General features: G+C 43.8%; 1 protein-coding gene across 2 annotated transcripts in view; it reads left to right on the top strand.

Moving 5' to 3' along the window:
• The window catches only part of rims2b (regulating synaptic membrane exocytosis 2b), a 111,157-nt gene that overhangs the window by 92,109 nt on the left and 3,482 nt on the right, over positions 1 to 15,566 (top strand). Inside the window, exons 35-37 of one of the 2 annotated variants that reach the window (XM_031585764.2) lie at positions 278 to 456; positions 14,754 to 14,892; positions 15,200 to 15,312. In XM_031585764.2, the coding sequence (XP_031441624.1) occupies positions 278 to 456; positions 14,754 to 14,892; positions 15,200 to 15,312 (431 nt within the window). Of the gene's footprint in view, positions 1 to 250; positions 457 to 14,753; positions 14,893 to 15,199; positions 15,313 to 15,566 lie in introns of both variants that reach the window. The other variant, XM_031585765.1, reaches the window with a different exon arrangement.

Raw genomic sequence — 15,566 nt, 5'->3', positions numbered from 1 at the left:
TATATCTGTCTTCTTGACTCCCATAGCTGAGGCCTTTTCCTGTTGTCTCTCTTTCGTTGTCTTCCATCCGTTCCTCTCTCTTATTCCTCTCCCAACTCTTCCCTGCTTTGGCTTCCTCTCCACTTCCTATGATTCTTCCTCTTTCTTTCTTTCTTTCTCTCTTTTTCTCCTTCTTTCTTTCTTTCTTTCTTTCTCTGTCTCTGACTCTGTCCATATATCAACTGACTGGCGCTGCCACCGGTGCTGACAGTGAATTTACGTCTAAAATGAAAAACAGGCCAGCAGCCGACCCCAAGCTGACCAAGAGCTCCAGCGTAGGCGGCGAGATGTGCTCGCTGGGCCGCAACGACGACGACGAAGACGACAAGAAGCGGCGCTCCAGTTTCGGCGCCCGCATGGCCGCCATGGTGGGCCTGGGAAAGAAGAGCCAGAGCACGTCACAGCTGGACCCCGAGGGTAAGACAGACGGGTTTTCCTAAATCTTCGTTTAGTTGTTTAGCGGACGCTTTAATCCGAAGCCGCCTATGTTTACAATGATGTGTTTTTTCGACTGTGTGTGTGTGTGTGTGTGCTCAGTGTGTGTGCAGTGTGCAGTGTGTGAATGGGTGGAAGACCCATGAAGTTGGTGTGTTGCCGGAACGCTCCTGTTAGGTGAAAATTCACCCTAGTTACCTCAGGACTCCGGAGCTGCATATAAGTATATTTATTAGACAAACAACAACAACAATTGCAATCGGGCTCACTCCCAGCACAAGGCTGAAAGTGAAGCCCTGATAAACACATCGCACAAGGTTTATATAGACAGAAGTTTAGTTTTCAGCAGGGATAACCACGTGGTGGATCTCTGACGTCCGAGGCTCCCTATATTGCAAGGATGGCAGTTTTGTACACGGTCGGAAGAAGCTTATTACCTCTGGTCTAAACATGCTCTTGTACATATGCAGACTAAGTGGCACCTAATATTCTAGGTTACACACATGCAGAAACACAGAAAAGCCATGTTCCTGCTTACATAAGTACATAATTAATATAAGGTAATTAGTAATACAAGGCACTTGATTAATATATTCTTAAGTCATTAACAGTGTTTGGAAATTATCTCCATCAGCTCTCCTGTTTGATTTTTTTTTTTTTTGTAAGTCGGCGCTTACGCTTCCAGTTAGTGTTGCGTAAGCAGGAGCTGCTCGTGCCCTGCGGCCATAAAACATGCCACGAGTGCGACTAGTGACGTGAATGTTTGTGGTCCTGGCAAGAGTTTCATGACACGAGAGTGATGGCGGCTGACAGAGAAGACAGTCAAGGATTCAAGGCTTTCGTGTTCGGTTTGCTGGAAGCGGGACATGCCGTGCGAGAAGCTTGGTGTTAGTCAGCATCCGTTTTTCCGTCTTCTCCTGGATGGACGCGACACTAACTCTAAGCCACATTCCTTGCAGGGATGAAACACACACACACACACACACACACACACACACACATGTATGAGGGATGAAGGTCTTCCGAGTGGAATGCATCCTAAGAAGCCCAGGTTCTGACCAGCTTTGGCTGCATAAATCAGCTGGCCGATAAATCTGCTGCTCCACTTACAGCTCCAGCCTGAGTCACCCTTCTTCCTCGCCTGCCCAGAACTCAGCCCCCCCACCCCCCACACTCATTTCGTTTTGTTTCCTCCTTCATTCTCTCAGTGTTCTCAGACATTGTGAAATGGGTCTCGATAAATCACTGCCCTAGAGCCATGTGAGGTCCTCAGGAGGTGCCTGTGTCCCTGCTTTACTGGGAAGTAAATATGGTTTAGTCTTCCCGCCCCATGTCTGCCCTCTGTGGAGGACCTCCATTTAACCGCCAGACTCTTTATATTCCAGTCAGGTTGGCACTGTGTGGAACTCCATAGACATCCATCAGATGAATAGATTATGGCTGGCTTTCAGAGTCTGCCACCCGCCGCACACACAGTGTACACACACACAGGCACACACTCATATACGCGCATGTGTACACACACACACTCACTAGAACAGGCGCACACACCAACACACATTAACAAAGGGACGGACACCTACACACATGCACGAACATACACAGACAGAGTCTGCCACCCACTGCACACACACATACAGACGCGCAAACACACATCCACCCATACAGAGGAACAGACACACACACACTCATAAATTGCTGAAACCCTGAGCTCATGCAGTGTTTGCCAAAGTCACTTTGAGGCAGTTGGTCAATTCCATTTGACCAATTAGGCTAATGAACTATTGCACAGGCAGCGTTCATTTTGAAAAGTTCTCTCTTAATGTTGCTGACTAGATTGAAAGCACGTCCCAATTTTCTTCTCAGGCAAAGCCCTCAGTAGAAAGGAAACAGGCTCAGGCCAAATGTCCACGTCCCAGGTCCCTCTTAATGGGAAAGGGAAGTGAGAATAAAAGGGCCCTGGCTTCTTAGTCGATCTCTGACAACATGCCTGATGGGCTAAGTGTCCCTCAGAAGTCTATTTGCATTCTTAGCTACCTTCCTTCATTTTGTTGCCTGTGAATTCAAAGCATTACTTTCAGACGCAGGAGAAGTCTGCTGTGATTAGTGATGAATAAACACGCAACCTCAATCACTCGCGAAGGGGAATGGCGGCCCTGCTCGTGAAGGACAGTTGTCCATTCATCCATTGTGTTTGTGTTTTTCCCCTGTTCCGCTGGGTGGTTGATAGCGATAACCGTTTCATAACATGCATGTATGGATGCATGCATGTACGGGGATACTTACCACTGAGATTAGCAAAATAAAGCGAGACATTAGAAGTGGTGCTTAGGTGCCTGATTGCTTTGAAAATGTCCTGTCCGAGCTATTATTGGCTATTCCATTTTACAATGAGGGACAAAAGAATGATGCATGGTTGGTCATTTTAGACTGTTCAGTTATTAAGAGCATGAAGGCCTTGCATGAAATATGACTATATTTTAGCCACCACATCTATCTAGTTATCCATATTTTATTATTATTTTTACGGAAGACGTTTTTCAAATAATTCCAGTAAAACCTAGACTAGAGAATAAGCTGAGGTCATACGAATCCACATTTAACTACCAGGTTAAAAGTCACACAGTACTTTGGTTGGTCAACGTATCCATTTAGGTCAACATATCTCCAAAAAATGTTACATTCTGTATATTTGAATGTCCACTGCACTGCACAAAGAAAATTTGAAGTGGGTGAGTTGGACAGTGACCTCATTGAAAGTTGAACGTTTGCTTGGCCATCCCTTTTTCTGTCCTGTCTGAGTAATTTCTTTGTTATTTCCATTTCTTTTATCTCTTTCTTGAAAGCTGTTTTCTAAGGGTGTTTTGAGGTCACTTATATAGGAGGTCAGCAAGTAAGCAGTGGGGCAGTTGGATCCCTAAGTGGGCGCCTGCAGGTGTACCTACCTGAATGTGGCCGGCGTGTTGAATGGCCTTGCTGGAGCCGCACCAGCATGGAGTCTGCAGGGGCTTGATTTGTCAAGCTCAGCTGGTCGAGGTCAGACCGTGGCCTACCCAGGTCAAAATGTTGGTTTGCACATCAAGTTTTGTGTTACTTACGCTTTTAATGTTTCATGCCAAGTCCTGTCAGGGATCTTTACTTGTGGCATCTTAATGCTCTTTCAACCCTTGGTGGTCCAGGAATGAGTTGCTCATTTGGAACAGTCTCTCGTGTTCGTTTCCAGATTGCAGGGCCTTATAGGCTGCCCTCTGTGGGGTTGGTCTTATGCAGCTGCTGTTGGTATTGTGGATCTAAAATGACAAGAGTGCACGGGAGATGCATTTGGGACTTTGCATGCAGTGATTGTAAATAATGACTCTTTTACTTGTGAAAAATCACTGCAGTGATGAAAATAACATTTAGGACAAAACGTGCTGGACAATATAGTTTAAACCAAACTATGTAGTGCTGTCATTGAATAATGAAAACCATTATTCTGTCCACACATAACAAAAATAACCTAATCATGTTGATAGACAGGACTTATTGAATGCAAGAAGGGAATTTATTTGATTTCACACTGTCTTAAAGGATTTATCTCTTTTCCAAAAGCTCCGCTGAATCATGACATGGCATAAATAAGACAACGGCACAATGAGCAGAGCCAGGCACACTGTAAAAAGTATGTGTACTTACAGATATATCAATCATCTATCTAACACCTCCTGCAAATTTGTATTGATCTTGATAGGAGTAATCCACTAAATACCAGTATGAGATATTTGTTATTATGTTTGGAGCAGCCAATAATGTAATAACTATCAATAATGTAATAATCTGTTCTTCCGTGTAATAAAAGTTGATAAAGTAATACTTACCATGAATGTAATACAAAATTCTGAACGAATAACATAATAACTTTTGGGGCATAATCTAATAGGTTATTTTATTATTGGCTGGGTTAAAAAAAGAAATAATAAAAACATGTAAATGAAATGTAACTAAGCCTACAATGTAATAATATACGTATATCACTGTATTTAAGTTTAATATATTGGCTATTAAGTGTCACACTTGCTTGCCCTTATGGTTGCCTTTTTCAAATGCTGATCAAAAACATGCTCCCACTTTATTTGGTACTGAAATGACTAAGGAGTAAAACGCAGGGCTTGTATTAAGTCTAACCATCAAGTTACACAAACGAATAAACAGTCATAATTTCTAGAGAAAGAAAGTTTGAGCAGCTGTTTGAGGCAACAGTAAGGGTAAGTGTTATGGAAGTCTGCCATTGGACAATAAAAATACATCGTTATTGGTTCAGAAATGTGATTACATTATCTGCTTTTTTTACATTAAGAACAGAGAAATTATGAAATTACTGGTAAGTTATTACATTATCGGTAGTTATTACATTATTGGTTGCTACAATACTTACCCCCGTCCCCCTCCCTCCAAAAAAAATATTGTCTTATATTGTCTCTGCTGGTAGACAGTTTCAGTCATCAATTGTTATCAGTTTAGGCTGTTTAGTCAGGGAGACCTGAAAAGGACTAGCCAAGGTTGTCGGACCATACAGAGAGATAAATCACTGACTGTAAAGCTGTTTCAGCTTCCTCTCTGGCCTCTCTTAGAGGAGACTATTGAGCGCTGTCTGTTGATTTGCCTGGCAGTAGCCTAGCAGTGCTGAGCTTTAATTAGCAAGCACCATGCTGCCTTTTCCCCAATACGCCGTGCTCCGACTCTTCCTCGTCGCGGTGGGAAGCCTGCATCCTGTCTGTTTAAACACACACAGGGGTCAAGTGACATGCCGAGGCGCGCCGTGTCTTCAGCCAGTGTCTGGCCGATTTGAATCCCACCGTGACTGCTGATTCCGGATCAGTAGTGTGCCGGTACCAAAGGAAGATGCTGGGCCGGCACAGCGAGGGATACCGTCGTGGTCACAAAGACACCTCCGTTAATGGACGATTGACATTGATTTCCCACGCAGAGAAGGGAGGAAATTACCTGTTCAGACTCCCTCCATGCAGTCATTATTGACAGCTGTGGCCGTTCACGGTTCCTCTGCGACTCTAATCAGGGGGGCTGCAGTAAGTGTCCTCCACAGATGGCGGTTAATGCGGCGGTTATGATGTTGAGGGTTGGATTCTAGGAAATCGGATTCTGGGTTTTGAGGAGCACATGTAGGCCTGTGGAGGACATTGTGTATTCAATGCGTGTTCTTTACACTCCTTAAATCCAAGTCACAGGAGAGGCTTGATTAATGACAGCTGCAAATATGAATGTAATTAGCCACCACCTCTGTAATGACTGGCTGCGAATGAGTGAAAGAATAATCTGGGATGTAGAGCTGGTGTCCTTAGCTGGAGGTCAGGTATCTAGCCATATTATGGTGAGTTTAGAGGATGAGCTGATTCGCCTGGAAGGTTGAAGGTTTTGGCGAGGTAGGAAGGTTAACGTGCACTAAACCACACAGACACACACACACACAGACACACACACACACACACACACACACACACACACACACACACACAGCAGCAACAGAGTTGTCGGGTCTGCTGGGTCATTTCAGCCATTTTGCCCTCGTCAGCTTGTGGAGCCATTACATGTCAGCTTCAGTTGTGTTTCAGACATCCTGCAATTACAGTGGAGTGCTGGCCTGCGCTCCTTGTGTTACAGCACAGCGAAAGGAAACCTTCAGACAGCCGTGGTTTAGAAGCTCTTTTTGCCTTGGAAGTGAAGGCTTTTCTCTGGTTGGACAAAAGCTGGCCTGGGCTAATGGATTCAAAGATTGAGCGCTGCAGTCTGTAGGTGTCTGCTGATATTTCAGCTTGTCACCCCCCCCCCCCCTTCCGTGTTGCGTAAGGAAATATTCCTGTCATTCAGAAGAAGACATCTCTTTGATGACTCACAGTATGTGCATATGTAGGGTGAGTCATTAAGCGAGAATGGGAGCATAGAGACAGTGGGGTGCAAGTTATATAAGAGACCCCCGTGTCTTAAACGGAGTGAGAGTGGGTAAGCAGGGTGGTGCATTGTAGTGTAAAACGCCCGTCTCACAGATGGTGCTCCACAATTGTTCGCTGACCTACATATTACTCGTGTAGCAGTCAGGAAGTTATGCCCTCACTCTCTCTCTCTCTCTCTCTCTCTCTCTCTGTCTCTCTCACTCTCTGTCTCTGTTACGCTCTGACTGTCTCCAAATACATTTTTTTTCATGCCAGAGTTAATGTTCTATTCAGACGTGTCTGAGTAATACAAGAACTGGGCTAGCGTCACCGTTTCTGTTAGCACCTCATCTCTCACATCCATCACACAGGCACTCTTTTCCAAACATCATAAACTGACCTTTGCAAACTCTCCATAAATTCCATGCACTTTTTTGCAATTTCAGGCCTGTGACAATTGCAACACATAATAACTTAATTTGAAAGGGTCAACTGAATGTTGAACTGTTCAATTTTAATCATTGTGTAAGAATATCTTTTTCTTGGTTATGGCAATGGTATTTAGCAGACACCTTTGTCTAAAGTGACCTACATTAGAAAAAAACATTACACTCAACAAAGATATCAATTTAAAATAAACATTTAAAAAACAATCAATTGATCATCAATCACTCATCAGAGAAGCTAAGTGATCTGGATGGATAGCATTGAATTATGACATTTAAATAAGATGGTGCCGATCCGTTGACTTTCCTATAGGCGAGTGTGAGGGACCTAAATTGAATTCTAGCAGCTCCAGGGAGCCAGTGAAGGGTGACCAGCAGATGAGTTACATGTGTCCACTTTGGCTGATCAAAAACCAAACATGCCGCCGCATTCTGAATCATCTGCAACAGTCTCAGAATACATGCAGCCCTGTTAAAATGGAATTGCAATAGTTTAGACATTACCAGGGCCTGCACAAGAAGCTGTGTAGCATATTGTGTGAGATAGGGTCTGATCTTCTGAATATTATAGAGAGGAAACCGACAAGACCTCGAGACAGAAGCTTAATGCTCAGAGAAATTACATTGATCATCAATTATAACACCCAAGTTTCATGCAGTGTTATGGTGTCCATACACATATAGGTATTGAAGTCAGAACAATGCTGTATGAAGCTTTTAAAGTTCTGAAGAAAAGGCCATTGACAGAAACATGATTATAATGAGTGATCAATGCCGTTTATTTGCTGTGTTGTCGTCTTGGGTCTAAGAATAATACTCCTCAGTTGGCATCTCATTTCTGGTCTCTGGCAGTTACCTTTATAAAGCTCTTTAGAAGGCATGTTGTGACATTCTGCTCATTTTCACTGAAGGCATCTATTTGAAGTCATGTTTTGTGTTTGGCTGTAGAGATTGACTCCATGATAAGTCAGAGATGGCAAACAGCAGGTTGTGTTGGTGCCGGTGTCTCAGTGGGAGACTAGATAACGATACTCTGTCAGAGGGCTCAATATTAAGGGAACAGGGAAGAGGTCGGTGTGTAGAGGAGAACACAAAGATTCAACACAACTCTGTAAGGTGTCTGCCATACTAATGAACTGTGTGTGTGTGTGTGTGTGTGTGTGTGTGTGTGTGTGTGTGTGTGTGTGTGTCTGTGGAGTAAATGATCCAAAGATGCTCTACCCTCTGTGAGTCACATATATAAACACATCACACAAATACGCGCACACACACACACACACACACACACACACATATATATATATAAATACACAAAAACACATACACAAAAAGCTAGAAATAACCCCAGTTCTTCCCATTGTTAGGAGCACAGTCTGTAAGTGGGCGTTCTGGCGGGACGTCAGCATGATCGGCTGCCTGCTTAAGATTATTTATATATGAGCTCATAGCACGAGCCTGACTAAAATAGGGAGTCTTTTCATCTCCAGAGCCCAGCATTGGGAATCAGATACACTTAAACAGGCCCCATCTTGATTATATTTCACTTGAAGGATCACTGCTTAGCAGTTGTGTGTGATCCCTAGTGAATGACGACTTAGGCATTGAAGCAGCCCACTCGCCGAGCTCGACATGTATTTTTTGAATGCCTGTGTTTATTTCAATTGTTCTCCGGGCTTAAGTGGCATAGCGGGGTGTTTACCTTATCCTGTCTGGCCTAATGCATTCCTACTACAGGTAAATGGCTCTAGCATGTGGGTGATTGACCCTTTTGTTTGTCACTCCTTGGCCTGCTAATTCCTGCTCTTAGCTGATGTTTACACTGTTCCTTTCCTCCAGTGTCATCTCCAAGCTGGCCAGTTGCATTTGTCTCTCTCTCTCTTTCCCTTTCTCTCTCTCTTTCCCTTTCCCTTTCTCTCACTCTTTCCCTTTTTCTTTCTCTTTCTCTCTCCCTCTCTCTCACCCTCTCCTTTCCCCTCTCTCCTCTCTCCCTCTCCCTCTCTATCTTCTCCCTCCCCCCTCTTTCTCTCCCCTAACTCCATTTTTTATCACCTGTTATCAGTCAAACATTAGTGTTTGGATCTGGCTTAAGGCAGTTCTGTGTTACTGCGTTCTCACTAGCCTATATTTACACCTATTTAATGGTACATTGTAAACTTCTTCACAATTAGTAGCTGATAGTTAGAGCTCTTTCTCCACCTCACTCTTGATTCCTTTTCAATTAGTGGGTGTGGGCCTGTGTAGGAGTCTGTGTCACAGAACAAATTAGACTATCTCTCTTTCTTTCTTTTAGTCTTCTTTCTTTCTTTTTTCTTTCTATGTTTCATTTAGTTTGTTCTGCCATCATAGAGACAGTGTTGTTGAAGGGGGGTTAAGCTGTAAAATGTCAACAAACAGACTGCTCCCTGTTGGCTCCCTAATTGTGAAAACACACTCATGTTTTCCTGTCATCTAGGTCAGTCAGGTGTTACCCTAATGTTCAGTAAATAGGTGGATCCTGTTTGGTTAAAACATTTTTTTTAAAAAAGAGTAAGAAAGATTGTTCACATTTTTAGCAGATTTATAATGATTTATAACAATTCCTGACATCTCCATATTTTTTCTTGAATAAGATAAGTTAGAAAAACTTTAGAAAGAAGAAAGATTATCGCCATAATGGATAATCTCTGGGTATCGTGTAATATCAAAGTGTGCAACTGTTCTTAAGAACAGAAAAAAACAATAATAACTTCTTTCTTCCTGTAAGGGTAGAATTGTATACTCACTCAAGGCCAAAATGAATGGAGATTGTTCTCTTCAAAAGTTGTTACATCATTGAGTGCACCGACCTTAAGACCTTAGTATACAACTACTAAGGATGAATACTGCTAGGAAAAAGAGCCCTTCAGTAACCAATGGGCTCTTAATGTAGTGCACAGTCTTCAAGGACTTCTCCTGGTCTCCTGGCTTCATCATGCTTCCGGAGCAACGACTATTGAATCTTTTCAATTACTGTCTCAGTGTTGGATAACCTGTTGGGGAGAAGACCCTGGAACAAGTCTAGAGAAAAGACAGCAATGATTGAACACACACACACACACACACACACACACACACACACACACACACACACACACACACACACACACACACACACACACACACACACACACACAGTTGTATATTGGGGTCCAAACGTGGGGGCCCGTGTCCCATAGCTGTGTAAACTCTGCAAGAGAACGGGACGTATGTAGTACATTAGGGCATGTTTACACCTTCAGACATAAACCACAGTGTACCCGACTCCACCATAGAGGGGCATCGTTTAACAGTGGGGCTGTTTAAGAGAGGCCCCCACTTCAGTATCCGCTGCTTCCCCAACCCCCCACCGTGAAAGAGAGACTCGACCATTAGCTGCTTCAGCACTGAACCTTTTTGGTGCTGCTGTCAGACACTGACATAGGCCATTTGTCAGCCCCAGTGGCCGTGGTCTGTAGTACGTTACTTGTGGGGCGGCGGTTTACATTATCAACATTTCAGAGCCAGTTAAAATATCGCCGGCACGCACACACAGAGGAGGTAAATCACCCACGCCGACAGGGTTGTTTTATAGTGCAGGAATGATAAGGTGACTTCTCGTGACTGCGATTGTTAATGTTTTAAGGTGAATGGGTGGCGGTTAGTATGTGAATATGGTGCCGTTCTAAACATAGAGCGGAAAGTCAAACTGTTTGGCTTGGCTGAGGTGGGAGTAGGGGGTAAAACGCAACCTTAGTTTCACTGTTTATCTCCGTCACTGTGTCGGTGTCAAACATGTCCTGCCCAAAGGCCCAGGGAAGTAGGCTGAGTGTCATCAGTCGAACAGCATATCAGGCTTAAGACAGATGTCCAGCTGTGAACGGGGCAAATGGATCTTCCAGAATGGTCATGCTGGGCTGACTGCTTTTTTTTTTATTTATTGCGAAATCAAAGCAAAGTCTGTGTTTACACTAAATACAATAACCATGATTCTTACTCATTGGTTTTTCTATTATCTTTTACATAGCACACATACAGTATATGTGTGTGCTTTTCAATGTATGAGTCAGACCTGAAGCCTTTTTCCTGGAAGTACTTACACGTGTTTGGCATGGAAGTCCGAGTGCCATCCCAACAAGCCAATGACGTAGATCCCCAATTGGCAAAAACTGGTGTTTATCATTTATTTGCCATCGCTGGCCACCGTGGCCAGTGCTCTAGAAGCCCCAAATTACCCCAGTGGGTGAGTGAGTGCAGGAAGTCATTTTCTGTCGGAGGTACAGAGGCAGCCACAGGAGCTCAACTGAGCACGTGGACGCACTCTATAAAAGCAATCATTTGTGACAGACTTGGGCACGCTTTTTTTTTTTTATTATGATGATGGCTCAACAAACTCATTCTCCATCTCATTCTCTCTCTGTTAAAAGAAGGAAGTAGGTGCCTGGCCCATAATGCATCTGCTGTTGAGATACTTTTGGCTTCTCAGAGATGAGCGGCAATTTGCAGCTGAAAGTCACTCACAGCCGTCTGTACGTCTCTTGCTCACAATGTTACGCAGAAACATGACTTCCTCCACGTCCGTGAATAATGTAGCACTTCATTGGAAATCAAAACAAGTCTTTTGGTAAACAAATGCTAATGAAAAAAAAAGTTGTGAATTTGAAAACCCGGCTCATATCAAGCAAACTGTAGCATCCACAATGTGCATGGACGTCCTCAGAAGATTTAGAGAACCACACACACACACACACATACACCAAGTAAAAACCCTTTTGTTTGTGTGTGCTTCAATATCCCATGGACCATATCTACATCTTTTTTTTTTCCTTGCATCTTTTATGTGCTTGGTACATTTTAAGTCATTCTCCCAAAGTCTCCTATATCAGCACTGTGGGCACTAATCATTCATGGTCTTTCTCTCCTCCCCCCCCCCCTCTCTCTCTCCCTCTCTCTCTCTCATCAACCTAAATTTCTAATGACCTTACTTATCAGATGAAGGCTCTGATATGGCATGAAAGCATTCGTGTGGGGGTAACCGTGATGACAAAGCTTTTGTGAAGTACTACGAAAGCGATATTCATCTTTTTTTTATCACAGGCCACTGGAGTTTCCCCTAAATGGAGTATAGCTCAACAACAAAAAGATTCAGATGAGAGCAATACCCTGTGAGCCAGTTGGCTTGTCCTCTTACCAAACGTTATGGTTCACCTCTGCCCTTACTCCGTCCGCCTGTTCACCGACTCCCTCAGTTTGCAGGCTGTCAGAGGCTAATGTCTGTGGTCACCGCCTTGGCATTTGGAGAAGGCTTTAGCATGATCTCTGTGTCTTAGCTAAGGTAGCTTGCTGCTTTTAGATGGGCCATGTTCTTTTTCATTTGTAGCTGGTGGCTTTCAGTCTCTTTCCCTCTTGTCCTGGATGCCTGTCAGTGCAGGAGCTTGGAGCATGGATGGGCAACGGTTGCCGTGGAACTGGCAGAGTTAAAGGTCATTTCCTGATTAAGTGGTGCGCACTCACTCCGTTTGGCTGTTTACCTGCATGTATTAGTTTAATACATTTTATGTTTTGTGTGTATCCTGTGTGTATGTCAAATTGTCTTCTTTGTGTATGTGTGTGAGTGTGTGTGTGTGTTGTGGAAAAAACAGAAGCGGTATTATCTCTAGGTAGAGCTCCTTCTTCTGGAGAACCATTTGAGTTGCCTCTCTGCAGCACTCTCTCTGATTGGCTACAGCTTCTGTGCGCACACACACACACACACACAGAGCGCTGTCTCCCCCCGCCCCTCTGTACGTAGTGTATCTTTGAGAGATGCAGTGGAGCAGCTCAGTGTAGACAGAGACCCAGGCAGAGGTAGCAAGAGAGCGAGTGAAGAAGAGAGAGAGAGAGAGAGAAGAGAATCGCAGACTAGCAGACTGCTCTCCTTCATCAGTCTTACCAAAGCTGAATTTCTCTCATCTGTTGGTGAGACGTGACTGATTCTCCCTGCGCAAGGGTCCAGTCATTACAGCATTTGCAGACCTGAGCTCCTTGCATCATCTCCATCTCGTCCTCGTCTTATCCGTCTGCGTACTATCTGCGTGTCTCTCCATCGCTGCAGTGAAAACTAAGGTGAAAAACCCTTTGTGTACGGTTTCCGAGGCGCGGCAAAAAAAACAAAGGTTGTTCATTCTAACCTAAGCTACGGGCATTGAAGGTGGTACACCATGGGCAGACAAGGGCACGACAGCAGCGCCACCGCTGCCCCCGGCATGCGCATCCAGCGCTCGCAGAGCAAGCTGAGCCTGTCTGCGTCCTTCGAGGCTCTCGCCGTCTACTTCCCCTGCATGAACTCGTTCGACGAGGGGAGCGCAGGTGAGACCGCTGGCTACTACCACAGTACCACACCAGCATTCAGAGCAGGACCTCTCTAGGTCCTGTGTGGGTTCAGTGTCTGTGTGCGTATGTGTGTCTGAGTGTAGAGGATTTGTGAAAGCACTGCATAAAAAATGTGCTGAAGCTGTATGCAATTATTGAATATAGATCTTGGGGTTTTAATGCTTTAGAAAACAAATTCTGTGTGGAGTGTTTGCTGGCTTATGTGATGTTGTTGCCGGGGTATGGTTGTTTGAGAGCTTGGCTTTAATTGCACTGGGGTGAGTAACTGACATACGTTGGCAACCGGACGCAGTTTGGCGGCTCCAGCTGGACGCTTTCTCATTTGACCTTGATGACAGATGCATCAGTAAGAGAGGACAATATGAATCTTTGTCTTTCATAGACTCTGTCCTAACGCTGTTGACACAAATAATTCCTGAAGCTTTTCTGCTAGTGTCATGGCAAAGTCCCCTTTGACAGGGAAAAAAACGAATTGCGCCACGGAGATGCTCGTATTGCCCATTACCTGTTTAAATATTTTTTGTATCAGCTGTTGCATAGCTTTTCTCAAACATATTTCTACATCTGAACAGCTAACATTTTCCATTTACTTTCATCCATCAGTTTAACTGGAAAAAAAAAAGAATGTAGTAAGATGATTATGCAAAAAACAAATGTGTCTGTGCTGTTCACAAGAACAATTCGCCTTCTGACTGTCTTTGATTTACTGATGGGGGATATCATCAACCATAGCAACAGGAAAAAATAATACATTCTTTGAGAGCAGTGTCGTGATTCTAAGCTATTAAATCTGCAGCTGCAAATTTACCTCTGATATATGATAAAAATCTTAACTAAAAAAAAACAGACCTGAACACATGTGTTTAAGATCAGGCGACCTTGGCATCTGACCAGCGTGTAGCCTAAGATTGCTCCATGCATTATACTTGTGGAGACTTGATGTAAGCCAGAGCACAATCTACTGATGGTAATGATTTCACATACACCAAAAAACATATGCTGGAAAAATATGATTGTATACATTTGAGCTGGCTTTCCAATCAGTTCCTGTACTGTGCTAAATTCAAAATGACAACAGGAGAGGAACTCAGATTTACCCACAATTTTTGTCCATATGAAGCAACTTTATGTGATTATGTGCAGGTGTGTAAAACACATACACACAAACACACATACAGCCTTGGATGCGTGTGCTTGCTGCGGTCCATCTGTCGGACACACTGATGGGATTTAGATTAGCGGCAGGGCTGGATGGGGGAAAGCTGGCTGTCACCTTTCATCAGCTGAAGAAGCCACCAGCCCTGGCCTCCAGCTCTGCATTTGCTTCCCCCTGCTGGTCGGACCAGGAGCGTGACTGACTCAGACAAGCAATAACCATGGATCATTAATTAATCATGGCTAAGTGGTGATGGATGACATTTCCAAAAATGTGTGAGATGAAGGCATAAAACATGAATTGCAGCACTGATTTATATGACACTTGATATTAAGTACTTTAATGATAACCTCTCTCTCTCTTCTCTTCTCGCTGTCTCTACAGAGGAGGAGAAGAAGAAGAAAGCGATACGTTTGCCCATCCAGAGGAGTGTGGAGACAGGGCTGGCCATCGAGTTCAAGAGCCGGATGACGCGACAGCCCAGTCGGGAGTCCGCTGATGACGAGAAGGCCAAACCCGGAAAGTAAGAGAAGAAGAGGCATCTCTTTTCCCTCCCCATTATCATTGTTCTCATAAATAGTTCTCAAAAATAAATCTCTAAATAGTTTAAGCTGCAGTCTGCTTGTCGTAACATAAAGTGGAGAAGAAGTACTTACTTTTTTTGTGTTTATCTAGTATTTTATGAGAAGTTGAATGGTGTGTAATTCACAGTTTTATATATTAAATATTTGTGAAATAGCTAGATAACTACGAACACAGGCTACAGAAATAGTGTACATTTTATGGTACTAAGACTCCTCTTTTGTTTCCTGTGACTCTTGTTTACACAGCCTCATCTTCCCTGGTGTCAAGATTTCATCTGACAGTCAGTTTACAGAGTTCCTGGATGGACTAGGCCCAGCCCAGCTCGCTGGGAGGCAGACTCTGGCCACACCCCCAATGGGTAGGCATCTTGATTTTCAACCACAGCCCTGTCCAGCTGCACACATGAACACTCTAATGTCTGTTTAATATATGTATTATATACTATAATAATGCACAGCAGTGTAAGAACCATGGGGATGGAAGCCTTAAGGTGAATTTATGGTCTAGGCGACAAGTGTCGATCGACAAAAATCTAGAGGGCTTCCATAGTCTGTTGCTGATGAAAAACTGGCTCAGAGCGTTTAAATGGCAACTGAGCTACCTAGCTAACTA

This window comes from Clupea harengus, chromosome 19 (assembly GCF_900700415.2).
Source record: "Clupea harengus chromosome 19, Ch_v2.0.2, whole genome shotgun sequence".
Lineage (NCBI taxonomy): Eukaryota > Metazoa > Chordata > Actinopteri > Clupeiformes > Clupeidae > Clupea > Clupea harengus.
This window is presented reverse-complemented; position numbering and strand designations above follow the sequence as displayed.